The sequence below is a fragment of the Pezoporus wallicus genome, unplaced genomic scaffold, assembly GCF_028554395.1.
Source record: "Pezoporus wallicus isolate ANWC-B61680 ecotype Strahan unplaced genomic scaffold, APGP_CSIRO_Pwel_v1 contig_13850, whole genome shotgun sequence".
In the NCBI taxonomy this organism is placed as follows: Eukaryota; Metazoa; Chordata; class Aves; order Psittaciformes; family Psittacidae; genus Pezoporus; species Pezoporus wallicus.
In genome coordinates this window covers 768,012-795,575 of record NW_026635243.1, presented here as the reverse complement: position 1 = coordinate 795,575, position 27,564 = coordinate 768,012, and the positions used below count along the sequence as shown (strand labels likewise).

General features: G+C 44.8%; 1 protein-coding gene across 5 annotated transcripts; it reads left to right on the top strand.

Moving 5' to 3' along the window:
* The first annotated feature begins 76 nt into the window (after window positions 1-76).
* GIT2 (GIT ArfGAP 2) lies at window positions 77-26,388 on the top strand. Of its 5 annotated transcripts, none has more exons than XM_057413113.1 (20): window positions 77-205; window positions 4,252-4,385; window positions 5,071-5,183; window positions 5,901-6,006; window positions 6,364-6,450; window positions 6,556-6,686; window positions 6,842-6,936; window positions 8,436-8,481; window positions 9,998-10,046; window positions 10,894-10,966; window positions 11,268-11,365; window positions 11,668-11,779; window positions 12,208-12,350; window positions 13,033-13,182; window positions 15,906-16,154; window positions 17,531-17,620; window positions 20,399-20,481; window positions 20,585-20,767; window positions 24,672-24,735; window positions 25,207-26,388. In XM_057413113.1, the coding sequence occupies exons 1-20, from the start codon at window positions 154-156 to the stop codon at window positions 25,417-25,419; spliced, it is 2,271 nt and encodes a 756-aa protein (XP_057269096.1). In that variant the 5' UTR covers window positions 77-153; the 3' UTR covers window positions 25,420-26,388. The 5 variants fall into 5 exon arrangements, with proteins under 5 accessions (XP_057269096.1, XP_057269088.1, XP_057269112.1 ...); XM_057413105.1 differs by having other exon boundaries at window positions 9,995-10,046; XM_057413129.1 differs by lacking the exon at window positions 15,906-16,154 and having other exon boundaries at window positions 9,995-10,046.
* The last annotated feature ends 1,176 nt before the right edge of the window (window positions 26,389-27,564 follow it).

The following is a 27,564-nucleotide window of genomic DNA, read 5'->3' as shown; positions in this document are numbered from 1 at the left end:
TTTGCCCGGAGCAAACATGGCGGCGCGGCGCTTCCCGCTGTGGCGCGGCGGCGGCGGGGTGGGCGGGGCTGCTCGGCGCAAGCGCGCTGCCGCCTGGCGGGGCCGCCGCGGGGCCCGTTAAGGCGGCGGGAAGCGGGAGTCCCCGTGCGCGCCATGGCGAAGCGCCTGAGGAGCAGCGAGGTGTGCGCCGACTGCAGCGCCCCGGGTAGGCACCGCCGGCGGCAGGGGCAGCCCGGAGCCTCCCTCGGAGCCGCCCCCGGTGTCTCTCCGCTGAGGGGGTGCGGGCAGGTGGCGGCCGGGAGGTACCGGGGCGCGGCGGGGGGCTCCTGTCAGCGGGGCGGCCCCGGGGGGCTCCGCGGGTGTCGCTGGGTTGTAGCGGTGATACCCCCCCCGCGGCGGGGAGCCGGGTTTGGACGCGCTTCCAGCGGGCCTCTTCCTGAGGGAGCTCCGGCTGCCCCCGGCTCTGGGTCCGGAGCGCACGGTCCGGCTACCGGCGGGGCCCTCGGGGGGCCCTGCGGAGGGGGGCCGGGTCGGAGCTAGCCTGGAGCTCAGGAAGGAGGAAGGCTGGTGCAAAGTAGGCTGGCTTAAGGAAGTCGGGTTTAAAGAGCTCTTAGAGTCGCGGAGGTGAAGGGTGGGAGGTGGTTGCCGCTGGGAATCGCAGAAACTAGAATGGTTTGGGTTGAAGGGACCTCGGAGCTCCTCCAGCTCCAACCGCTGCCACGAGCAGGGACCCCTTCCACTGGAGCAGCTTGCTCCAAGCCCCTGTGTCCAACCTGGCCTTGAGCACTGCCAGGGATGGGGCAGCCACAGCTTCTCTGGGCACCCTGTGCCAGCGCCTCAGCACCCTCCCAGGGAAGAGCTTCTGCCTAAGAGCTCAGCTCAGTCTCCCCTCTGGCAGGTTAAAGCCATTCCCCTTCCCCTGTCCCTATGGCCCTTGTCCAAAGGACTTGTAAAACACACGTTTTTTTTTTTTATAAAACACGTGCTGTGCTGTTGTGCACAATGGCAGTCTTGACCGTGGGTCAATTTGTGAGCTGATTGGAATGAACCTAGTGTTTAGAAAGTCAGTTCCATCCCTTCTGACCATCTCTAGCCCTGCTGTTGTTACATTTAAAACTGCCGTGTTTATTTTTTAGCTGCTGTTGTCTTTCCTTATCAGAGGTGCCTAGTTTGTGTTCTGTGCTGGTTCTCCCAATACAATTACTTATGTCCATACTGAAAGGACTTAAAAGGCTGTAATCTAGATAAGGTGTGAATGGGCAGAAGATAGGATTAACAACTTTTGTAAAACAGGACTTTTGTTTAAAAATAATAAAAATCCCAAATTAACTCCCAAGGAGTTACTTTTATCTTCACAGAGTGTTGGCTTTGTGATAGATAGAGCTGTGTGTCTCCTGTGGGCAGTTGTCCCTATCTCACATGAGGCAGCGTATCTATGCTTGTAAACATCAGTGATGTTTGGATGCTGAGATAAAGCTGTTTCTGTGCGTGTATTTGTTAAGCTCGTTTGGACAGTGCAGTGTGCTGGAATCATCATTGGGGTGATCTCATAAAATGGCCTTTCATTTTGTTGTGTTGTGTCATTATAGCACTGTCACACATTTACTTGATCTTGGTGGAGAAATCTGCTGCCTTACCCATATGTGTGTATATATGTATATATAAAGAACTTGCTCTCTGGTGAAGCATGCATGCTTTTGTCTCGCAGGAGGTGATGTTACATGTCCTTCTTTGGTACTTCCTATCCTGAGGCAGGAGTTCACTGTTCACGCTCATGGCTTGGCCTTGCCTTCATCACACGCTTCCTGTTTTGAATCGCCCTGCGTGTTCCTGAAAGCAGAGCTCACCCGTCCTCTGCCTTCTTCCCTCTTGCATTCTGCTATCAGCTTAAGTGTATTTTGATGGGGTCCACCATTGTATCTCTTTAAAATGATTCAAATAAATAGCAGCACAGACACTTCAGTGAATTAAATTTAAACCTGAAATACAGACTTTCCCATAACCTGACGGCTTGCTCTCTGTTTCTTCAGACTAACACTGTGTTCCTTCTCCCTTCCCATCCCCATCTGTAACTTGGGAACAAGTGGTTGGTTCTAAGCCAGGTATGGATTGAAGTGAGGGGCTACAAATCGTTGTGCAGTTTCACTGACAAAACCCCCTTTCAGTTAGTGTGACTCAAAACAGGTTGCAGTGCTGAGTTTCCCAGTTCTGTCATGCCTGCTGTCAGGTCTGCTCTGCTGTGTATCATTTAGGCACCTAAGCTGGGCCCTGAGCTGTGCTTGGTCCTTTCTTCAGCTTCCCCAGTGCTTAGTAGGAGCAAAGAGTGTTCTCTCAGTTCAGTATGGTGAAGTTCTCAGTTTCCTTGTCAAATCCCGGACTGGTTTGGGTTGAAGGGATCTTAAAACTCATCCAGCTTCAAGCCCCTGCTACGAGCAGGGACCCCTTCCACTGGAGCAGCTTGCTTCAAGCCCCTGTGTCCAACCTGGCCTTGAGCACTGCCAGGGATGGGGCAGCCACAGCTTCTCTGGGCACCCTGTAAAAAGCCCCTCTTCAGGTTTCTTGTTGGCCCCTCTGTTGTCTTTCCTTTTGCTTTTCTGTTATCACGCCATCCCCTGTTCCAGTGGTGCCAGGTTTTGACGCAGGCTGGCCAGATTCCACATGAACGTGGACTGTCATCGATGTGAGTTCTTTTAGGCAGAGTGCACGAGCCGAGGTGACAAGCAGTGAGGTACCGAGGTGGATGTAAAGAAATAAACCTGACGGTGATTGTTAGATAAGGCAGAGTGAGTACTGGCTTCCAGAAGAGTCCCATTAGTTTATGAATGAGCGTGTGATAAGGTTGCGTGTAATGAAAAGGGACGAGGCTCATTAGTCTGGAAGGCTGCCTCCAGCCTCCGTGGGTTAGGTTAGAACTAATGCATCTCATTTCAGTGCTGGCTTTTTCCTTCTTAGAAGGGAAAGTTAAAATAATGCAATGATTTATAAGGAGGTTTGTGATTGTTATTAATTTGCTTTTTAAATGAGGTTATTTTTCCCCCCCTCAAAGCTGTGCTTTAGTTTGGCTCTGGGCTGTGATGGTTATCAGCTCCGAGTGGATGCTCTCATCCCTCATGATTTGAACAGGTTTGCCCACATTGCCTTCAGCACACACACAACATCAGCTCTGCTTAAAAACCACAGCAGTGATGGGATCTCCTGTTCAGGGAGTCAGTACATTCACTGCATGGGTCAGAGAAGACTTTTGTGATGCACAGTTGCTCAGATGCATTCTGACAGGATACAGGAGTTCTCTCATCACATACCAGCCTTGGGTTGCACTCACTTATTTAGCCACAAAATCATCTCTGCATTTGAAATCAAGAAGAATTTTCCAAAATAGAAAAGATGTTGAATTCCTTTGGCTTTCTCCTGGGATGAGCCGGATCTGAAGGTCTGTCTCACTACTCCACTGCCTGTTCCTGCAGGGTTCTTGGCACGTCCAGTTTCATGAGTCACTGACAGAAAACTGGAGTTTCTTCTGGAGATGGAGCTAAGAGCAGTGGAAGGACCTCACTTTAGCGTCCTCGGTTCACTCTGATGTAACATCCCTACTCAGTTTCATGCTTTCTGATGTCTGAAGCAGCATAATAGCTATTGTTATTATTTACTACTTCAGCTGTCACCAGTTGTCTTTCTGGTTTGCTTATAAGATGGCTCCAGTTTGAATCTATCCGGAGTTGAAGTGAATTAGCTTGGCAAGTTCGGATTTTACTGACCCTTTACTTGGCACATGCATCCTGCTCTGGTTCTTTAATGTGATACTCTTGAGCATTTTTATTATTGAATGTGGAAATTAAAAGTAGAAATGTAGAACTGAAGACTGAGTAGCATGAGAAGAAGCATAACTACTTTACCACTTCTTACTTTTAGACTTCTGAGGTTTTCCAAAGAGCAGGTGGGTGCTATTGTTAGACTGTACTTTTGTAGGACTTCACAAAATTACAAGTGAGCACTTTAAGGAGGTAGTAAGTTGAGCATCCTGTTACTCTTACAAAGTAAAGTATTGCCACAGGAAGAACTGCAAACAGTGGGGCTGTTCTCAGAGTCCCACATCCCCACTAAGCACAAGAACTGGTGTTTCCCCAGCACCCACAGCCCATGTGCACTGCTGCTTAGCAGTAAAGGTGAGGTTAGAAGGCGGGGCTCCTCATTTTAGACTCTGGGTTTGACATACATGTTGCCTTCCTTGTTGTAATTTGTGTTCTTTTTCAGATCCCTGCTGGGCATCGATAAACAGGGGGATTCTCATCTGTGACGAGTGCTGTAGTGTTCATCGAAGTCTGGGGCGTCACATCTCTCAAGTGAGGCATCTCAAGCACACCCCATGGCCTCCAACACTGCTGCAGGTGAAACGTAAAACTGTGTCTTCCTTCAGTAAAACTACATATATGAATATTGTATGGAATTTGTGGGGCTTCTGACATGGGCCTGTGAGGACAGGACAAGGGGAACGGCTTTAACCTGCCAGAGGGGAGACTGAGATGAGCTCTCAGGCAGAAGCTCTTCCCTGTGAGGGTGCTGAGGCGCTGGCACAGGGTGCCCAGAGAAGCTGTGGCTGCCCCATCCCTGGCAGTGCTCAAGGCCAGGTTGGACACAGGGGCTTGGAGCAAGCTGCTCCAGTGGAAGGGGTCCCTGCCCGTGGCAGGGGTTGGAGCTGGAGGAGCTTTGAGGTCCCTTCCAACACAAACCAGGCTGGGATTCTATGAATTTAAACTTTCAACTTTTCTTCCAGACTTTTGTAAAACATCTGCTTTAATCTAGGTTTTGAATATATAGCAAACCTCTCTTCAGTAGAGCTGCTGTTGGGAAGAGTAGAGCATTTTAAGGGGGTTCTTTTTACGTTCCATGTAACAAGCTCCTAAGCCTGTGTCTAGTTCTGATACCCCAGTTGGTTGTGGATGCTGGCACATGGAACGTGCATCTCTTGGCTTGCTGTCTGTGTGAATGTAATTACAGACATTTGAGCAGTCAGTCTGTGCAGTTAGCAGCAAAATGCCTTTACTGCCTCTTTGTGTTCACTTTGGATTTCAGATGGTGGAAACACTTTATAATAATGGTGCAAACTCCATATGGGAACATTCCTTGCTGGACCCTGCCTCTGTTATGAGTGGGAGGCGCAAAGCAAGCCCACAGGATAAAGTGCAGTAAGTGCAAAATGACAAAGGTTTTATTCCTGTAGAAGTGTGACTGTTATATTCAGCAGTGACAGAAGCAGCAAGTTATCTATGGAGACCGGGTGATAATTGTATTGCAGGGAGAGAACAGGAGTAAACCTGTTATTTGTTCACTCATTTTCTTATTTTTTTCCTTTTTATTTTAGTTTACAATAATTAATTTTGTAAAATTTATTGCCAAAATGGAACTAAATTGCTCGAATTCTCTGAGCTATTGCCTCCTGACCTCTGGCTTTGGGTAGTGAGAAACCTGGACTTGTACTTGAATCAGAAGACTTTAATTCTCACACCAAGTGCTTCAGTTAATGGAACTCTGCTGATGGGATTGAGATTAGTTGATAAATTAAACAAAAACTAAGGTTTCTGTCACTGAATATGCTGCTCCATTTGAAAACGTATTGGCTGTATGTAGTAATTATATATCTTAAGTTGGCATGATTTTGAATTCAGTGTTCACTTGTAAGAAATACACTCTGCCTCCTAGGGTCTGCAGATGTCCTGATGTTTGTAACAGAAATGTGTTCTGTGTTGTTAAACAGTCTGCAATGGTTGTGCTTTTAATGGGTCTAATTTGCTACTAGTAGCAAATTCACTTGAGTATTTTCCTTTTCCTAGACCATCTGTATCAATGTGAAAGCATTAATATATACTTTCTTTCCCTTCTGTTGCTTGGGTTTCTCTTTACAGTCCCAATAAAGCAGAATTCATTAGAGCTAAATATCAAATGTTGGCGTTTGTTCATCGCTTGCCCTGCCGTGAGGACGACAGTGTCACTGCCAAAGATCTCAGTAAGGTCAGTGCATGTCTTCTGGCAGGCTGCAGGAACTACAGCTTGTGTGTAACAGCAGTGATATCTGACTGAATTAAAGCAGTTGCTTTTGACTTGACTATTGCTGTTCTCCAGCACTATCACGTACACAAATACAGCTTGACTTCAGCTTGAAGCCTCTTTGGTTTTGGTCTATATATGGGTATGGGAGATGTGGGTGGTTGAGAGGCACCAGCTTAGATTAACCTGAAGAAAAACATTTACACAAAAGATCTGTAGCAAGCATTCTTGCATACCTGCTTCTAAAACCGTGGCTGAAAAAACACATGCTCAATCACAGTAATTGCTGCTGCTTTAAGTACAATTCTGCTTCTTTTTCAGCAACTCCATTCCAGTGTGAGGACAGGGAACCTGGAGACGTGTCTGCGATTGCTTTCCTTGGGAGCTCAAGCCAACTTTTTTCATCCTGTATGAATACTTCCTACAGTTTGTAATAGTTGTATAGGTTTCATCTGATGCACATTGTAATTCAGACCTGTTCATTAAGTAGCTATTTTTCTTACTAACCTGTAGGAGAAAGGCAACACCCCACTCCACGTGGCTGCCAAGGCAGGACAGACTCTACAGGCAGAGTTATTAGCAGTTTATGGCGCTGATCCTGGCACGCAAGATTCCAATGGAAAAACTCCAGTTGACTATGCAAGGTAGAAGGCTCTGACATATGTGATGCTCTTATATATTCACCATATTCATAAATCACATGATGACAAAAATCTACTTCTCTGGTTATTTTTAACATGTTGTATGTCTCAAAATGAGTAACTGATGTAACTTCTGTTTGTGTGTGTGTGTGAACCAGACAAGGGGGGCACCATGAGCTGGCAGAGCGCCTTGTGGAGATCCAGTACGAGCTCACAGACAGGTTGGCTTTCTACCTCTGTGGCAGGAAACCAGGTGAGAGGGAGAAACTACTCTCTGAGATCTATCAGTGTTAATCATGGGACAGTTCAAACTATGGTATGCAGTGTTAGGGTCAGTGTTAGTACACTTTTTCTATGCATTTCAAATATCCTAAGTTTATATAAATCATACAAGAACTCAAGAAAGTACAAGATGTAAAATTTATAACATTTAAAATTCAATTACAAAACACATTTTCCCCAAATAATGCGTTCTGTAAGTGAAATACCCCTGGCAATGTGGAGAAACCGATGTGTAAGAACAGTTGAGTACTGCTTAACTTCAAGGAGTGAATTGCAGGGAAATGACAGGTATTGTGCATGTTGAATAGTCTGCAGGAGTGATACAGGAACTCTTTCAAGTTGCCTCTCCTCACTGAAATGCAAAAGTAGGGGAGCATTCAGTTAAGTGGGTGCCTTTTGAACACAAGCATGCTAATAAATTTTTAGCCATTAGGTGCTATAAAGGCTGCTGTGATAGAACATAACTATTTTTTTTTAATAGAATGTTAATATACTTGATAAACCTTAACTGGAGTCTTTGATAACATTGGAAAATTGTGGTAGGAACCTTCTTTTAAGACATGCTAGTTTCCTATAACTGGAACAGCTACAGGTTGGGCAGAGAAGAGGTTCAGAGCAGCCCTGCAGAGAAGGACTTGGTTGATTAGAAAATGAACATGGGCCGGCAGTGTGCGCTTGCAGCCCAGAAAGCAACCGTATCCTGGGCCGCATCAAAAGGAGCGTGACCAGCAGGTCAAAGGAGGTGATCCTGCCCCTCTGCTCTGCTCTTGTGAGACCTCACCTGGAGCATTGTGTGCAGTTCTGGTGTCCTCAACATAAAAAGGACATGGAACTGTTGGAACAAGTCCAGAGGAGGCCTCGAGGATGATCAGGGACTGGAGCACCTCCTGTATGAAGACAGGCTGAGGAAGTTGGGGCTGTTCAGCCTGGAGAAGAGAAGCTGCGTGGAGACCTCAGAGCAGCTTCCAGCATCTGAAGGGGGGCTATAGGGATGCTGGGGAGGGACTCTTCATTAGGGACTGCGGTGACAGGACAAGGGGTAATGGGTTAAAACTGAAACAGGGGAAGTTTAGGTTGGATCTAAGGAGGAAATTCTTTCCTGTTAGGGTGGTGAGGCACTGGAATGGGTTGCCCAGGGAAGTTGTGAATGCTCCATCCCTGGCAGTGTTCAAGACCAGGTTGGGCGAGGCCTTGGGTGATATGATTTAGCGTAAGGTGTCCCTGCCCACAGCAGGGAGGGGGTGGAACTGGATGATCTTAAGGTCTTTTTCAACCCTAATCATTCTATGATTCTATGAAATGGAGTTATTACATGCAAGATAAATTACTGTGTTTGTCTGTTGCATGTATTGTTGGGGTTCTCCTTGCTGTGTCTTTAGTAACACTGAATATCAGCTCTGTATATCCAGACAACATTGAAACTACAGTCCAGTAACAACCTATTAAAATGCAATCCATTTTAAATTCTAGAGCATAAAAATGGACAGCACTTTGTGATACCTCAGATGGCAGACAGGTAAGGCCCTGATTCCACGGCATGGCTGAAAACACTAAGTTTCCTTTCATTTCTGAAGCAACTGTAAAGCTTCTTGTTATTCTAACTCTTTAATGTGTGTCTTTGGTGCCTCTGTCACTCTTAGAGGCTTTTTTTTTTAATTCCCTTAGAATATTGTCATTTAAACAAAATCACAAAATGAAGAAGCTGAATGTATTTGTTAAAATGCAGAGGAAAGGTAGGACAATTATATTAAGGGAACATAGGGATTCCTGGGTAAAAGATTTTGTAGATAATTCTAGGACCAGTTGAGTTCCTGATACAGCATTTTGAAACTAATACTTGCAAGAAAGCTGCATTTTTCTCTGGAAGTATTTATAATTTAGATCACTTGAGTGCTTTTAACTTTTGGTTACAATCAATGAAATAATTTTTGTATAAATCATATCAAGTATTAATCTTAAGTCCCTATTTTTCTTTCATTGCTGTGCAATTTGGAATAAGGCGGCTGTGAGTAAATTACTGTTCAATTTATTGCTTGCAAAATTGCCATGAAAAACTTGTAAAATGATAGGAACTGTGTAACGGTTGGTAAAATACTCAGTGTTAACTTCTGTGGTTCTTTTAGATAAGCTGTGTTTAGCTATTGGATAAAATACTGTATATTTTCAGTGCAGTGTGTTCTGCAGAGTACAGTAAACATCATTTCCATTGTAGCGCAGAGGAGGAAGTTGACATGTAGAGAAAAGGACTTGTTAAGAGGTGCTGCTGAGAGCACAGAGCCTGCAGTACAACCTGCCTCACCTCTGCCTCATGTTCTCTGCTCCGGTCTTTCTCCTTTTTCCCCGCTTGTCTGGTGGCTCTCTGCAATATCAGTTAATCATACAGAGGTTTTATCTGAGCCTTTGCAGCCTTGTAGACACCCAGGGGAGTCTTCCTCTGGGTGCTATGAACGTGGACTCACAAGGTATCAGCTTCCTGATCTCTGGCTCTGGTGATAAATTCTGTTGAGCTGCACAATTTTCATCTTGTGCCTCATGTTCAAGCCTGGAAACCAGTGGAAAAGATTATTTACCGATGAGTACAGAATCATTTTAAGCATGGCCCTATTGCTGTGGCCATTTGCCAGTCTGATGCTCCCCCACGTCCTGCACAGCCCAGTGGAACAAGCCCCATGTGTTTTATGTGGGCTGGAGCTGTGGTCAGAATGACCATATTATTCAGATGCCTCACAGAAGGCATTTTGTTGCACTACAGCTTGACTGTGGCTTGAGCTACACAGATGGGGCTATTCGTATTCCAAAGGATCTTTAGGATTCTTTTAAGTTGTTTAGGAAAAGCTTAAGCATATGCTAATTGTGATGTTAGCAATAATAGTAAGATCAGTGTGTTAAAAACGTTGTTAAAATACTGAAAGATTCAAGGAGTTTCAAGTAAAAGTGACATTTCATCATTGAATTGCCAAAATGTAGAGTCTGTGTTTCAACAAGCTGGTAGATGCTGTAGATGTAATGATCACTTCTTGTTTTCATAGCAGTCTAGATTTATCAGAACTCGCAAAGGCAGCCAAGAAGAAGCTTCAGTCTGTAAGTAAAACTTCTTTGTCTAGATGTGGTGAATGCTGCTCTTCATCTTTCAGGCTGGCTTCAGCTTCTGTTAATTCCTGCATCAATAAATGTCAACTCCAGCCAGCTGAAAATATGGAGAAAAACATGAAAATAGGCAGAGCTGGAGGAACAAAGATGATGACAAATCCATGACAGAGATAGTCTTGTTTGAGGCAGTATCTCAGGGTCTGTCTCCTCAGTTCAGAACCGTGCACTTTGTCTTGCTGTCATCTGTTTGATATAAATCTGTATGCTAAATGTTGCTATTTGCCTTTAGCTTTCTGGAAAGCCAGACTAGTGCATTAGTCTCTGCTAATTAGTTGCTAGCAATGCCAGCTCACTATTTTGACTGAAGTGTGGGTGACCACATCCTTGTTTAAGTTAAGAGTGAGGATGTATTTTCTTTCTACTTAAAGGTTTTTGCTATCACACAGTTATCTCTCTTGAACCGTCTGCTATAGAAGCAGAGTTTGAAACACACAGGCATGTTGTGAGTCCTCATTCAAACCCACATCTGCAGTGTCAGTTGGATACCTGCTTCCCACAGTAGGTCTGCTTTATCCTGAGTACATCAAGTCTTTCTGTGATCAGATAGGAGAGGAAAAATTCATAACTAGTGAAGGAAAAGCATAGCACAGTGCTGCTGTCTGTATATAGCAGTTGGGTGCTCGTATATGTCTGTGTCATGGATTACTTTGCTGTGCAAGCTAAGAGCCAGTCATATAGGCTGAAAAGCAAGAGTGGAGTTCTGCCCTTACATTTTCTGTTTATAGAGGTCTTGTGTTTTGTTTATGTTCAAGCTCGAACTATTCTCCTCTACCCTTAGCTAAGCAACCACTTATTTGAAGAACTTGCCATGGATGTCTATGATGAAGTTGACAGGAGGGAGACAGACGCAGGTGAGTGAGGCTTGAATGTGAATTCTCACATACAAGATCCTAGGGCAAGCACATGTTCTGTCTAAAGCACTGCTCTATTCAGTAATTGCTCATAATGGTGGTTTCTTTGTCTTGCATTGTCTGAATGTGACATCAATTGAAAAAACTTTTGGTTTTTACCAAGTAGAGAACCCTCTGGGGCAAAAAGCTTCCCTCTGAATTGGTGTTCTTTGGGTTTGAGATTGCGGCCTTTTATTCTTTGACAAGAAACACTGTCAAATAGTACAGGAAGGTTATTCCCTCTTTTCTCTTCCTTGAGCAGTTTGGCTTGCTACTCAGAACCACAGTACACTTGTGACAGAGACCACAGTGGTCCCTTTTCTTCCTGTAAATCCTGAATATTCCTCAACCAGGAATCAGGTAGGCAACCTTCTTAATACTGTAAAACTATTTATATTCAATAAGCCAGCTATTTGATGTAATACTGTTTTACAGCACTTCTTTACTGTAGAAGAGTTGCATCTACATGTAAAGAGGTTAAAATAGTTTTGCACTTCCTCTGCCCTGGAGAGTGCAGACGGATACTTTAAATCACACTTTCTGCAATAAATGCAATTGCACACTCCTTCTTGTAAGTGCTGTTGTGTGTTTTTTACCTGGGAGCTCTGCTCTTCGTCTAACACATGATGTGCTGCTTTTTTCTCCATTATTCTGTGATTTAGGGAAGGCAGAAACTGGCTCGATTTAATGCCCATGAATTTGCTACGTTAGTTATAGATATTTTAAGTGATGCCAAACGGAGGCAACAGGGGAATCCTCTCTCTGGTTCAAAAGGTGAGAATGTTTTTGGTTGTTAGTTTATCTGTATCTTAATGAAGAAAGAAAGACTTTTATACATAAGAACTAAATCATGTAGCTATTGGCATGTGTTAGGCCACCAAAAGAATGCCCAAATACAGAAGATTTGTGTGTAAATGTTGGACTTTGTAATACAGTTAAATCGGGTAGGACATGTGCAATCCAGGATGGTTGGGATTTTTATGATTACTTGGTAAAACTTTCTGGAATAGTCCTGTACAGTTTGAGTGATAATTCTTTTGATTGGCAGCTAGGATAACATCAGTGGTTTAGGTGCTGGCTTTCCTGCCCGCTCTGTGCATGCAGGACTTCGCTGTAATTTAGATGCTCTTGAGCTTATCGCCAGTTCGCTGCCTTCTCCAAACCCACTAGCATATTTATAAATGCTGTATCTTGATCTACAGAAAACGTGGAGCTGATTCTCAAATCAATCAGCAGTCAGCATAGTAGTGAGAGTCAGGACAATGACCAGCCTGATTATGACAGCGTTGCTTCAGATGAGGATACGGATCTGGAAACAAATGCAGCTAAATCAAACAGGCAGAAGGTAGGTTTGAAACATTTATACGCACACCAGATGTTATTCATGGGGTAATCTGCACTCAGACTTTCCCCTTGTGAGGGGATTTAATGTGCACAAATGACCAGAAAAGTACTGTGTGCCACTGTGTGTGTCTGGAGATAAGATACAGACCTAATTGCACAGATGAAATAATTGGATCTACCAGAACACTCCTGATCAGTGATTCCGTGCTGTTTCACCAAGACTTACTGCTTCCTACTGGGGAAATATTTGCAGCAGACCAGTACTGACTGAGTAGTTTAAACCATTCCTGAAAATAAAGCAGCATGGTAAAAGAGGGGCAGTAAACCTTATAGTACTAGTGTAATCTTCCCTGGTGATGTGCACAGTGGTATTTGGGGATCTGTCTCTTAGGACTGTCTGGTTTATTTATTGCATATTCTTAAATCCTTCTGAAACAGTGTTGTGTCACTGATCTGCTGAGACAAATGGTTTTGTGCATTTGTGCTTTTGAGCTAAAAGCTGATTGAGATCCAATTTCATTTATATTGGACTAAAATTATTCTAATGAATAGATCTTATTTGAACTTAATTTGAACTGTGATTCCTATAAAGTAATGAGGTTTCAAGAGCTTTTCACATCCTTGTCCTGTTTTCTTTGGGTAATCTGTTCCTTAATGGTGTACTTTTCTCTTCCTGCTCACAGAGCCTGGATTCGGACTTGTCGGATGGACCAGTGACAGCCCAAGAATACATGCAAGTTAAAAATGCACTGGTGGCTTCAGAAGTGAAGATTCAGCAGTTAATGAAAGTGAACATCAACCTGAGTGATGAGCTGAGGATCATGCAGAAAAAGGTAACGGGCCCAACAGTGCAATCCCTTCATCTCTCAGTGTATTTTAAATTGACAAGAATAAAACTGAAAATGCAGTAATCCAATATTAGGATAGTGAGAACTCATTTTAAATGGAGCTGCTTTGGAATCAGATATAAGACTATAACTGTGTAAGGGCAGTACATGCTTCAAATGTTTTATTGTGGAGATGGTGATCATCTGCTTGGTTCCTTTTGACATAAGTTTTCCAAGTGGCAATGCAGTTGTTACAAGCCTCCTATGTTTTTGTTGTCTTGCTTCAAGATAAGCAGTTTTCAACAGTGAGGAAGTCGATGCTGTCATAGTCTTACCTGTGCACACATAGATACATAACTATATGATGTACTTTCAGCTTTTCTGGTAAATATACTGGCTTTTTTCCATTCATAAACCCAGTTGGAATGAAGGGAGATTAAAATCCCAATGCAGTAGAAAATAATCTGAAATGTGGCAATTCAGAAGCCAAACCTTTTAATCCTTATGGAAACAAATCAAGTTGTTGGATGCTTTGCCTGTGTTCTGGTAAATAGAATGGTGTAAAGGAGAATTTCTGTCTATTGCATTCATTCTCCTGTCTGTCATGCTAGCCTAGGGATGCTAGGCTCCATTGTGTGCTGCAGAAAGCTCCCTCCCTGGAGGGAAAGTTGTTTAACCTGTGATCCTGCCCAGGTGAACCCATGCCCAGAGCATGTTCCCCCATTGTCTTGGGGCAAAGAGGCTGATGCTTTGGAGAGTGGTGGGAACTGCTGAGCTCTTAGCATTTGAGGCTGAGCTAGTTCAGCAGATCAGAATATCCATGTCTGTTAAGTGCCATCCTTCTCTTACAGTTATGTTCAGCCTTTCAGGTCTATTGGGATGGTGAATACTGAGAAGAACTGGGGAGATCTGAGGGTGTTTCCCTTGTCTGTTAACAGCTTGTACTGGTTAAGCATTTATCTGCATCAGTTGAATTAACTTTTCACTTCCAGTGAGTTTCTGTAGACAGTTATAGTCTATTTAGGATTAGGGCCTATGAATTAACCAGGCTTTAGTGTATTTATGTGGTGTAGCAGAGAAGAGATGGTGGCTGTGCTGCAGCTGAAGGTGTTTTGAAGGATGTAGCCAGGGTGTTCTCACCTTGGAGGTGAGTTCACTGATTCCATGTCCTAATGGCGTGTGTAACTACAAGGCTTTAACTCGGTGGTTGGTGGCTCAGGTTGAGGCATCAGTACATCAGTGGGGCACTGCAGAATGCATGGAAGGGCTTGGCTCAAAGCTCCTGGGAGCTCCGGTACAACATGGGAATTCTCTGCTGGGTTATTTGTGGTGAGACAACAGTGTATTTGTCCATTCAAGAGTCTCTTTGGGTTTGGTTTGTTTGATTTCTAAGCAAGAGCTTAGGTCATATGAAATGATCTGTCCATTTTACATACACATTTGCTAATGAGATCATCTTTTGCATGGGAATTACTAAGCAAAATATGTTAAAGAAGAGGCAAAGCTACACTCGATGAATGCCCATTCAGAGCAGGTTCTTCCTAAATGAAGATGAAAATAGTTTAATTACTTTAATGGATATTCTATTGGAAAAAGCTATGGGGTTTTTTTTCCTACCTGCTTCTTTGTGGTTAAGTTTGGTGTGAGTTTGCATTAGCTACTGCCTAAAACTGCACCAAAAGCACATTTATAATGTGTAGATGTATGGAAGAAGGAGAGTATAAGGTTGACCTGTTGAATTGCTTCTAAGGGCAAACTTTAAAGGGGTAGCTTGGCTCCTGGCTGATTCTCACATCTGAAGCCTTGGTGCATCTTACTACAGAGCCACAGAAAGTGGGGAGGAAAAACCCTGAACAGCAGTCAGCACATTTGGTGTAGGGTTCTGAGAAGTGCTCAAGGCAAAATAGGGTTTTCCTGATAGGAGTAATGCTCTCGAAGGTTCATATGATGCAAAGCAAATGCCATTAGTAAATATGCACTTTCCTGTTTGAAAGTCCAGCAGCTGTTGGAAATATACTCAGTTATTGGTAGAGAATTGCTGATTCTGCCTTTTTTTTTTACCTCTTTTCTTCATGATGTGTTAATATAGCAAACTTTGAGTAACTCCGCCAAAAAAAAATCAGAATTACTGCATCTTTACTATGCATCAAATGCATAGTAATAAAAAGCTTTAAAGTTATTCCCTGTTGGCTTCTTAGAAAGCAGTAGCTGATCCTTGATTTCCATAAGCTAAACTCTCCTCTTGCTTTGCAGAGCAAGCTCCAATCTCCTTTGCGCTGCCTCTGGTGTCTGTGCTGTAGTTCTGGCGTTGTTAGATTTCATGGGCCTCGTGTTAAAGTCTTCTTTTAAGTTCTTGTATCAACTGCTGAAATGGAGCCCTTTGCTTGAAAACCTGTCTTGTTGGCAGTCCCTCTGCCCCAGCCTCATTCTAGCACATTCCATGTGCCAGTACAGCCAGGCTGGAAGAAATTGGATTTAACAGCAGCTGATTTTCCTGTTTCATTTAGCTTGCATCCCAGCAAAAAGTGCTGGAAATCGGCACATAAATATTTCCTGATCTGGAACGTAAATGTTTCTATGCAAGTCAAGTAGATTTTGAACAAAGAAATCAACCCCCAGCTACTAGTAATGGGATTTACTAGTAAAGCTGATTGTGTATTATATAGTCAGTTTGCTTTTGACACTTGCCATTAGAAAAACCAAGTCCCACTGCTAAACATTTCTTTCAGCTTCAAACGCTACAGAGTGAAAATACCAACCTCAGAAGACAGGCCACAACCAATATATATCAGGTCCAAAGTGGTTCTGAGTACACAGACCCTACCAACAATTCTTCTTTAAAGCGACGACCATCTGCACGTGGTAGCAGACCCATGTCCATGTATGAGACTGGATCAGGTCAGAAACCCTACCTCCCCATGGGAGAGGTTCCATACCCAGAAGAAAGCATAACACGACTGCAGCCTTTCCCTCCACATGTAAGTAAAACTGCTGATGCTTCTGCATTTCTTCTCATATTCAGCTTTTCTGTCTATTCCAGCTATACTTGTGTACCAGAGGTGCTCATCTGTCTGCTTCAGGGTGAATTTGAACTGTTGTTAGTGTTTGAATTTGAACAGATATTTCATGTTTGCTGTATTAACATGTCTTCAGGAGCTTGAGGGTTCCAAAGGAAAAGCTGTACAATCCTGGAGTATGTAAACTGGAGCTTCTGCTCAGCTCTTTCTTTTAACCCAATTTATATGCCAAATATCAATGTGTGGCTGTTTGAAAACCGGGGGGGGGAATATAGTATTCCAGGAAGGTAAAGTTCATGCCTTCCTTTCTTGAGATATACAGGCATGTACCCATTGTGGAACTTCAGAACCACCTTCCAAACATAAAATTAAGCTAAATTTTCACTAGGCCACTAATTCCTTATTCCGCGTTTGGAACTGGAGGCTGAAGAAGGTTAAAATCAATTGGTTGAATTCTCCAGGTTTAGTATTTTCCTGTACAATGTGCTAGTAGCAGAGGGGGAGTACTGTATTAGTTCTGTATTAGCAAACCCTTGTGGGTTTGCACTGTGTTGGTTGCACTCTGGATAAGTGACACATCACACACTAGTGCTTATTAAAGTGAATTTTTGTTGCATCTTTTTAGATGGCCCTGGGGGTGGGAATGTGGGACAGTGAGTTTTAGGCACATATTTAACATTTGTGGATCTGTTTCAGTATGCTTCCCTGTTGGAAGCACCATCTTCCAGTTAAACAATTGAGCCCTTTAAAGACATATTTGGAAGTTAGTGGGTTTTTGCCTGGCATAAAGGAGGGCAAATGTTCCCGGCACATTCCAAAGGAGATGGATGAGTGCACCAGGGAATCAGTGCAGGAATCTGTATGCTGGGTTTTCCCCACCCTCAGTTAAATTAATAAGAACTTTAAGCTATGAAATCTGGATCATTTGCAATTCTATTGGCTTGTCGAGATGCAGGCAGCTCTGGCAGACGTGTCGCAGTTCTTTTGTATGTGGTGGTGCTTGCAAAATGTGTCAGCACTTTGTTAGGGGTCCTTTGGTTTGAGGTGTGGGTAGAAATAGCAGTTCTGAAGCAGATTGGTTCTGTGGAGTTAATTCTATATTGAGGTGAATGTGTATTATTCTCTGTGGAATTCAGCACCTCTGGAATATCAGTGTTAGAATTGACATGAAGTCAATTGTATTTTGAAAGAACTAAATCCACTCGGGCTTAGCCAAATTCTGGAAATCATTCCTGCTTTGTCATTGCCATGGTTTTAAGAATGTTCCTTGATTTCAGTTAAGAATTTACTTGTTTTGGTTTGGTTTCCCCGAGTTATTTTCTCTTTCCCATTTTTAGATCGGGAGGAGTGCGTTTGTGACCTCCTCTTCATCTCTACCTTCCTTCCCCTCCACGCTTTCCTGGTCAAGGGATGAAAGCACACGAAGGGTTAAGTACCTTCCCAATTGGTCCTTTTCCTGGAGGAGGTGGCCATCTCCCCAGAGCCGTTCTGCCTCTGTCTTTTCCACTTTTATGCTGACTGCTTGCATGGAGCAGTGTTGCATCCCTCTCTTCTGCCACACGCTGCGGATACTTGCCTCTCTCTAACTTCAGCAGCTTTAACATCATGCACAGTCACTCCAGATCACTTCTTCAGCTGCATAACACTGAAAACAGACAGAAGAGAACTTGGTTGCTGTTTGGAAAGTAATTTGGCAGATGCTCACTGCTGTTTCATAAGCCAATGTGTAACTCTTCCTCCTGACTAAACGCACTGCATGCGGCCTCTGAAGCTCGCTGGGCCCTGCCTTTAAACCTGCTTTCTCTGGGGGCTGCCAGTTTGCATCAATCCAGACTGGTCCTGATTGACTGTTGATCTTACAGATGTTCATTAGTTTGTTTGAAGCGGGTTCCTTAAACCTCCAAACAGCCATTTCTGTTGCCCACTGAGACACTGCAGGGTCAGTGAGCCTTATGCTGCCTTTCACAAGGACTGAGTGGGTACAGGAACTGATTTTAGCAAGACTCTTTTAGGGCAGATTAAAGACACTGAGAGTATGTAAAGGAAGCTTATATTGGTGTTCCTTTGGATCTACAGAACCTTGTTCTTAGGGGTTTTGTTAGCTGCAGTACTGATTCTAAGAATAAAATTGCAATGTTACCAAGAAGCATTAAATGCATCCAGTAAGCTGACGTTATTCCAAAGACCCTTTGCTGAGGCCTCATATGAGCTGTTAGTTATGTGAGGAAGCCTCATCCAGCTTTTAAACTCTTCTTTTTTTTGTAGTGGAACACTTAAATCTAGTCTTACTCAAATGAACCTGCTAGAAATGCCCCCGTGCAGAAGCTCACATTTAGCAAGGCCAGCAGTTCGATAAGCTGGTCTGTCCATCACAGCTTCTTTTCAGGCTGTTTTATCTGAGATGTAATTGCAAGCCACACTTTCAAGAGAAAGGGAAAGCACTTTGCATGTGCAGCTCTAGAATAACATCTTTGGTTGAGAAGGGGCTGTGAGTGAAGTGCCACATCCCAAGCAGGTACAGCTTAGCATGTCACACGCTGATGAGTGCTGAAGACAAACAGCCCATGGTCTTGTGCTGCTGTTCGGCCTGAGCTTGCACTGGTTGCCAGAAGTACCTTCATCATCAGGATGAGTGGGACACATTTCAAGGTCTCTCTGGTAAACCTCTCTGACTTTGAAGCAAATATAAATACAAGGTCTTTTGGGCTGGGTTTAGATGTTTGTGTCTCATTTCTTAGAAAATAACGAGTAGCTTATACCTGTTTTGTTGTCTCATGTTCAAGATCTAGGCTTTGCTTAGTTCTGTATTAGAAGAAGACTTTCCAAGAGTAAACCTGAGGGAGGTATTTGCATTTCTTTGTGAGACTTGCCTGAATTTGAAAAGATCTTTCAACAAAAGTTCTCTTTTTGCTCTGCTCTTTCTGTGTGGTTCCGATGAGGAAATTGGCACCGTCTCCTTCTGTTTCTTGGGCAAGTGTTGCAGTCTCCCATCAGATTTTACTACATCATCCTAAACTTCTCAAAAGTCAAGCCTGTGGGTTTCGATGTTGAACGTTCATGCATTGGGCTTTTCCTGCCAGGACACACACCCTGCTTGTTAAATTCCTGTGTCCCATTTTGTTTTGACTGTACAGCATTTGGACATCTCAGTTGAGAAAGCATCAGATTTGCGAGTAGGGCTGGATGGTGAAACTTCCAAGGGATATCCTGCTTGGTCAGGTACAAATCTGGGTTTGGCTGCAGCTGGGACCAGAACTGGGTGGTACCAGAAAGCTGCAGAGGTTTTATTTGGTTTTGTTGTACTCTGATTCTATAGCCTGTTACTGATTCTTGTAATTCATTGCTGTCAGTTGTTTCTGTGTAGAGCTTTGCCACTGATCATATTGCTCCCCTCTGTCTGGGAGAAGAGAAAGGTCAGGTTTGACACGTAATAGTTCTGTATCTTCAAAATATGTCATGTTACAGTTGATCTCCACTAGCCTAAGAGGTGAGCGTTCAGGGAAGTGTTTGTTCTTTCCTTCTATGCAGGGTAGCTTTAAAATGGATGGGAAGTGGGAAAGTGTTCACATTCCAGGTGCTTCAGAGTTAAGAACTGCTGGTTTCAATATTGGATGAGTGCTTAACACAAGTACTGGCTCTTAGCCAATGAAAACCAATTGCTGGTCACATTTTTAGCCTGTCCTAGAGGTAGAAGTATTATTTCCTAAGTGTCTGGATGAGGGATGCTAATGGCTCTTTGTCGAACACTTGAGATTCCCTCACCTTGATGTCAGAGTTTCTGTAAAGCTCCAAGGCTGGCTCTTCAGTGGAGATTGTGGAGGACCCTGTTACTGAGCAGCGTGTGTGACCAAGGCAGGAGCTGATGCAGAGGCTGCTCGTGTGTGGAGTGAGGCAGATGTGGTGCCCTGGAAATGGTCAAGCTGTGGTAGGCACTTCTGATGAGCTTTGCAGTTTTTAAGGCAGGAGTAGGTGGATGTGTGTTGATGCTGGGGCCTGGCTGAGGGATGGGGATGTGCCAAGCTGCTTCCAATCTGCAGTGGGCCTCAACTCTCCCTGTTTTGGTCTTGCACTCCCATTTCAGCCTCCAATCTGCAATGAATCTTGGCATTCCCAGGCACAGGGGCTATAGCAGGGTCATGGAGCTGGCATAGCATGGGGCTCACCTTTCTTAACCAAACACCAAACCAAGTCTGTATTCACTGCAGGCCTCCAAGCTGGAGAAGCAGAGCAGCGTGTCCGAGGGTGACTACGACAACCCCCCCACCCCCCTGGAGCTGGAGGAGACAGGGTAGGTGCCACGGTGCAGAGCTGATGCCGCAGTGATGCGGTGCTGTTAGCACAGCCCCACGCTGCCTTGACACCAGGGCTGACCCGTGCATGGTCCTTTGCAGGTCAGGCAGGAAGGGCCGGCAGAGGAGCATCATCTGGCAGGGGGAGGGATCCATCCCTGAAGACACGGACACAGCTCCCAGCTCCAGTTTGCCCAGTACGGAAGATGTGATTCGGAAAACGGAGCAGATCACGAAGAACATCCAGGAGCTGCTGCGGGCGGCGCAGGAGAACAAGCACGACAGGTAAGGTGTGAGGGAGACAAAGCTGCGGAGTTTGAGGGGAAAACCAAGACACTTCGTTGTGTGTTTTGGTAAGGATGGTCACCGCACCCCGTGCTAACACTGGAGATGCTGAATTCACCCCTACAACACATGTGGGCTGCAGGGTGAGCAAGGATGGGTGACTGGCAGTGGGAGCACATGATCCCATCCAGAATGTCAGTGCTGCTGTGTGCAAGTGGGTTCTGCCAGCAGTGCTGTCTGCCCATCCTGCCCGCAGCTGGTGGGTGCTGGTGAGCACAGCACTTGTGAAGTCCTACTGTGAAATGGTGATTTAGATACAAATCAAATGTGTTGGAGAGAACTTGGAGCTTCAGACCTCGGTGTCCTTGGGCAAGGACACCCACAGAAGTGTGACAGCAGCACTGGGTCTTGTGTCAGGGAAAAATCCTGAGGTCAGGGAGAATTTGGCATTCCTACTGAAAGGTTAGTATGGATAACACACCAGGAGGAGGTAGTTTGAACTGTGGGGTTTAGGCTCAGAGCGAAGTCAGCAGGACTTTGTTGGGTGGCACATGGCACCAGTGCCCTCAGGAAGCTTTGGCCCAACTGAGCAATTCATTTTCCAGATAATGGGGAGCGAGTAAAAGTGATGCTGCCCTTGACCTTGTCAGGGGCTGCTCCTGCCCTGTTCCTCTGGAAGGCTGTAAATAGGAGTTGGGTCTTCCTGGATCTGGAGCAGCTTTGGGCTCTGAGAACCAGGAGGCAGCTGTGGTGTTCTGTGCCTGCCTTTACCCATGGGAAGTGGCTGGTGGCTCACGCCTGCCCTGGGGGGTGCAGTGGGGCCACTTCTGCTCCATGTTTTTCCCTTCTTGTTCTTTTCTATTTTTGGAATCCTCTCCTCACACTGGATGGCGAATCCTGGCATGTTTGTGCTGAGCTCTATGCCCTTGGCAGTAACCTTTTCCACTGCAATCCCTTGTTGCTTGTTTCTCTCAGAGGAGCAACAGTGAGAGGAGTTTTAATTGAGTTTGGGGTTTATGGATGTCCCAGTTTACAGGATTGGAATTCCATTATTTTCTTTTTTCCAAAGTCATTGAAATAGCACTTTTACTGTTAAATTACATAAACTTCTAGCATCCTGTTCCCTTCTTTTTTGTTTCTCCTGTACCACCTGTGGAGCGGGCTGTTTGCCAGCACCAAAATGAGTGTAATCCTGCAAAACATCAGCTGTGAAGCTGCAGTTCTGTGTGCGCCTGTCCCCTGGCTTTGTCTCAGAGGGCTGGGGACACGCAGAACATGGAGCAGGCTTGTTCTGCCATCCCCTCCTTGCAGAGGGGATTGCTTCCTTATCAAAGTGAGATCCATAGGGATGCAGCAGTGCATCTTCTAAGCTAGTACTGGGGACACTGTAGATAAAAATCACACACCAAATAGATTATCAGAGAGTAATAAAGTGATGCAAGACTATCAGCTGTTAATGAAACAACTTCCTTCCTTTCCTCCTTGTTTTCCTCTCTATTCCCTGCACTGACTCAAGCAGACCACTCAAGAGCACATGGACTGTGCGCAGCCTCAGGCATGGCCTTGGCTGTGCTGGGAGAGCTCCCCTGAACATCCAGCAGCCCCGTCCTGCCTCCTGGTGCTCCGGCCTCTGCCCCTGCCTCCCAGGCACAGTGTCCTTTCTCTTGCTCTCTGCTGCCTCTTTCCCTCATGCACCAGCTGCACAGGGGTCATTGAAGGCCATGCATGAAGTGCTTTGGATGGTAGTGGTCAGCTCTGGGGTCCCCAACACAAGAGGGATGTGGAGCTGCTGGAGTGAGTCCAGAGGAGGCCATGGGGATGCTGCGAGGGCTGGAGCAGCTCTGCTCCAGAGCCAGGCTGAGAGAGCTGGGCAGGGTCAGCCTGGAGAAGAGAAGGCTCCTGAAGGGGAGACCTGAGAGCAGCTCCAGTGCCTGAAGGGGCTGCAGGAAACCTGGAGAGGGGCTTTGGACAAGGGCCTGTAGGACACCTTCAAATGTGTAAACTCCACAAACATGTCAGCTTATTTCCTGAGCTTACAGGGAGTGTTTAGACTATCTAAAGCTGTTCCTCAGGCACACCACCAGCTCTGCAGCTGACCTGGACAGCATGCTGTGAAATGCCTGTTGTTAATCTTGGTCTCTCTCCTTCATGTGGTGACTGGGGCCTTCTTTGCCCCATAAGCAAATGGTTTAATCACCCAACTGGCTTTTGTATGAGGTATTGTGCTGGGCAGTGCTTGCAGGGAGCAAACTGATCGTTAACCCATGCGCAGAACAGGAATTCCAGTGAGCTTGGAAGACTTCCAGATGAACTAAAAGCAGAGAGAAGAACTCATGATTTGGGACATATGGAAATACTCCTTTTGACAGCAGTTTTCCTGCATAGCCAAAATGACCCCGGTGTGTTGCTTCTTTCTCAGTGCATTTGCAAGTAACCTGTTTTGGCATCCTTGGTGTTGCAGGATGAAGCACAGATAATGAATGACTGGGGGGTGCTGGTTTGGGTTTGGGGTTTTCTGTGCTTGAAAGGGCAATAATCTACCATAATCTACAGATGCTGAATATTCTTGAATGCTTTTGCTTTGGGATTTTTTGAGATGCTCTTGCTTGAGAGTGAATGATGTTAATGAACTTAATGCTACAATTGAGTCTTTGAAGTATAAAAATGAGACTTCTGAAATGAGGTTTCTGACAGGCCACACTAACACAGATCTTCAAAGCAGCTTTGTGGTGAAGATCTAAGATCTGTTTTGAACAAAGATGGCTCAGAGGGGCTCAGAACTGATGGCTTTTGAATAGGTTTTGAGTATAAAGTAGGTTTTTTAAGGCTTCTTCTTTAAGTTACAGATGGAAAAGAAGAGCAGGAAAACCCCGTTGCTTCAGAGGGGTAGCCAAGACAGTTCTGTACACACCAACCTTTGGCTGTCAAATTATGTGCAAGAGTTTGGATGGCCGTAGTTCAACTCTGAAACAAAAATCAATTGTAACACCTTTGGGGTCTTTGATTTTCTTCCAGGATTACTGGATGATTTCAGCTCTTGCATCATTAACAGTTTAAAAGCTTTTCTTTCAGTTCTTTGGTTTTGCAGTCTCTTGCCTTATGGAGGAAAAGCTCTTTCAGAACAAATGGGTAGGGATTTCCCTCAGGTGGCAGCAAGTTAAACTCACTCAGATCCCACATACAGAGTGGTTTGGGGTTTTTATTCTCCTTTTGATCATCTGCACTGAGGAAAACAAGTTGCTTTTTTCTCCCAAACCTCTGTATCACCAGATTTTGTGTAAATGTTTTCAAGCTGCAGAATCTTACTTCACTTTGTGCCTGGCTGGCGTGGATGGGTTTGCTTGGCCACACTCCCACACCTCACACTAGAACATCCCTGTGCATGTGCTGAACAGAAGGAGCTGAGCAGTTTTCTGGATGATGTGGATAGTTGGCATGGGGGAGGTTTGGAAACTGTTTGCTTTAATGGGTAGTTAATATTCATGGGCCCAATCCCATAGCTGCAAACAAATTGAGACCTTTTCTGAGCACGTTTGGTATAATGGCTGTGAACAGTCATGCCTTTAAGCAAACTTTGATCAAAGAATAATGAAAACTTCAGACACAGTTCCATACCACTGGTTAAGTTCTTGCTTTTCTCTGAAGATGTGCTCTACACAAGTGTGTGCTGAAGTGTGCAGGGCAGTGCTGAGGACACGCCAAGAGTCACTGTGCTGTGTGCTGCACTAGCTGCTTCCATCGCCCTCACTGCAGCCTGCAGAGATACTTGTAGAATATATATTATATAGAATATATATTAATATGTTTTGTTACTCAGTTTTTGGAATAATAGCCACTGAGCAGTGGGATTGAGGAGGAAAGGGGAATCTTTACACGATGAGTAACACAATCCATCTTTTTGCAGTTATATACCGTGCTCCGAGAGGATACATGTGGCAGTAACAGAAATGGCAGCCTTGTTCCCAAAAGTAAGTACCATCCAGCATTGATTCTGTGGCTCACAGCAAATTGAGGGAGTGAAATCTCCATGACTTAAGTTTTGTAAAGTCTTACCTGCCCCTAAAAGCTGTAGGGAAAATCTAACACTGCTGTGCCCCAGCGTCAGCCAGGAAGTGGGCTGGGTAGCTGTAAACAGGCACTAGAGTGAGTAACTTCCTAAATGAGAGCATGAAGCAGTATTCCCTGTGTGCTGCTGGGCAGCAGTTTGAAATACCCCTGAGATGAGAGGAGAAATTCCAGGAGCTTGCTTCATCCACCCCTATTCCACGTCTGTGCTACAGCAACGGCTTGTAGCATCTCCTACAGCACGGAGGAGCCTGTGTGGGAAGCAGCACAAGTCCCACGTTACAGATCACTTGTGAGGCACTACCAGCTAATTAAAGCAATCCTGAAAGGATTTTGGTGTTCTGTTGAGTTCAGCTTCTACTTTGCTTTCCCAGAAACCCAAATCTGAGCTGGTCAGGACTTCCTTGCGCCTGCTGACATCTAGTGCCTACAGACTCCAATCCGAGTGCAAAAAGACGCTTCCCGTGGAGACGTGCCCCGGCACCGACATCCAGCTGGTCACGCAGCAGGTCATCCAGTGCGCCTACGACATTGCCAAGGCAGCCAAGCAGCTGGTCACCATCACAACCAAAGAGAACAACAACTGAGTCACACTTGGCTTTTTAGTCCTGTTTTGTAGAGGTTGGATTGCAGACATAGGTGTGGAACTGCTTGGATTTTTATGAGGAAGAACTAAAGGGGCAAGAAACTTTTTATTTTAAGAAACCCTCAGTATTATTTTTGCATGTTTTCTAACGATTTTATGATTAATTTAACCCACTGCCTTATTTTGTGCCTGTGTTGCCAGTTTAGTTACAGGTAATAGCATGTTGCAAATAGCTGTCGAGCCAATACAGCGTACCAGCGTTGTCTCAAGCTCTTGCTAGATGTTTCCTTGGGGGCCACGTTCTGCATTCAGATAGCACTTTGCAAAACTCCCACTGGAGTCACCACGTCCGCCAGTGGGCCACATCCTGCCCCTGGAGCTCTCTGTCCTGGAGCTGCACATGTCCTGATGGTGCTGAGAACCCTGCAGCAAAAGAGGCTCTGAAGGATCCAGGACCGTAACCGGCTGCCGTCCCGATGGAGGAGTATGAGCCGAGTAGTATCTGTTCCCATATCAACTGTTGTGCAATAATACGTCCTTAGTCTGCTACAACAAGGAGTAGTTGTGGGCATCCAAGCTTATGACATGTAACTATACGAGGTCTTTGTCACTTTATCTGTTTTTTGGAAGGAATTTGAAACTTAGTAGTTCTTTCTTTTAGTTGTCACTATGCCATTAATATATATGTTTGATGTTACTTTAGGGCATTAGTGGTTAAAATATTATCCTTTGTTTCTGATTTAATAATTGATTCTTCAGTTTCCCACAGAGTTTTATTGTCAGCTTCAAGCACCCTCTGGTTGGCAGCAGCATCTCTCAGTGACTCAAGATGCATTTTCACTAAAGATCTCTGTACTCACTGAAAAAGGAAGGAAGTTAGAAGAGTGCCAGTGCAAAGCAGCTCTATCTGCCATAGCACAGAACTGCTGTACCTCAGCATAGCCAAATGTGAAAAGAGCTCTTCTATCCAGTAAGTTTTATGCAAATCTTTTAACATTTTAGGAGCTATGTATGGAGTGACCAGGCTGGGCTGCGTGTTGGAAAGGCAGTGGGGTCACAAATGTCATTGTGTGTTTTGGGGTTTTCATTCATCACAGTTCACAAAGCTTCCAAAATCTGTCAGTCCATAATTTCAACAATTAAGAGGGTTTTGGGGAGTCTAAATTCCATGGATGGGGGGAGAAATCAGTGATTTTTCCCTCTGCTGTGTCCCATTTGGAACTGTCCCAGTTGTCACTGCCAAGGAGCTGAGGTGGCAGCAGGGTTGGGGAGCTATGAATGTTCAGACCTTTCACAGACCCCTTCGGGTCAGAAATGCTGTTCCATAGCCAGGCTGCAGCACAGGGTCTACCCAAACCATGAATCCCTACAGGCCTTCTGGTGGGAAACAAGTTGAGAGGTTGGTTCCTTCTCAAGTCGAGTGTTTGTATTTTATCTGAACACTCAGTGCCACAACACTGTTGGATTCCTGTTGCAGTTAGCTCCCTTCTTAAAGCAGTGCAAGGGGGAGGGAAGGAATGGAGAGTCAATCACAACCCAGTAAATTCATCTTCTTAAATGTGGGGTTTTTTACTTCCTTTCTGTGTGTCTCTGACCTCCTGGAAATGGGAGTAGAGCCACAAAAGGTATTCGTAAAACCTGCTTCAGAATTATGCTACTGACAGTTAAATACAGTGATCATCTTGTAGGAGCTTTTCCTTAACTTGGCACCATTGCCAGGCAGGAGGTGGTTCTTGAAGCCTCTCAGGCCACTGCTGTGTGCTTTTAAGATACCTTGCCTGATTTCCAGGCCAGGGAAACACGGAGTTGTGTTGTAATCTATCAGCTGTTTGCTTCTACACCAAACCAAACGGACACCCTTGAGAGCTGCAAGCCCTTGTTCTTGCTATGCCAGCTCCAGGTTTCTTATACCCAAGCATTTGGCTCTACCTTTAGCTATAAAATCATGGTCAACCCATAACTGATTTCCTGTTCTGTCACCTAAACACCATTTCTGGCCACTTCCCTGCCTCTGAACAAACCTTTGTGCCGGGTGGGTTATGGTCACACAGCACTAGGCCTTGGATTCATAACACCTCAAACAACAAAGGTGGTTGTGTCATTTATGACTAGATCTCCTCTTTTTCCCCTCTAACCAAACTCTGCT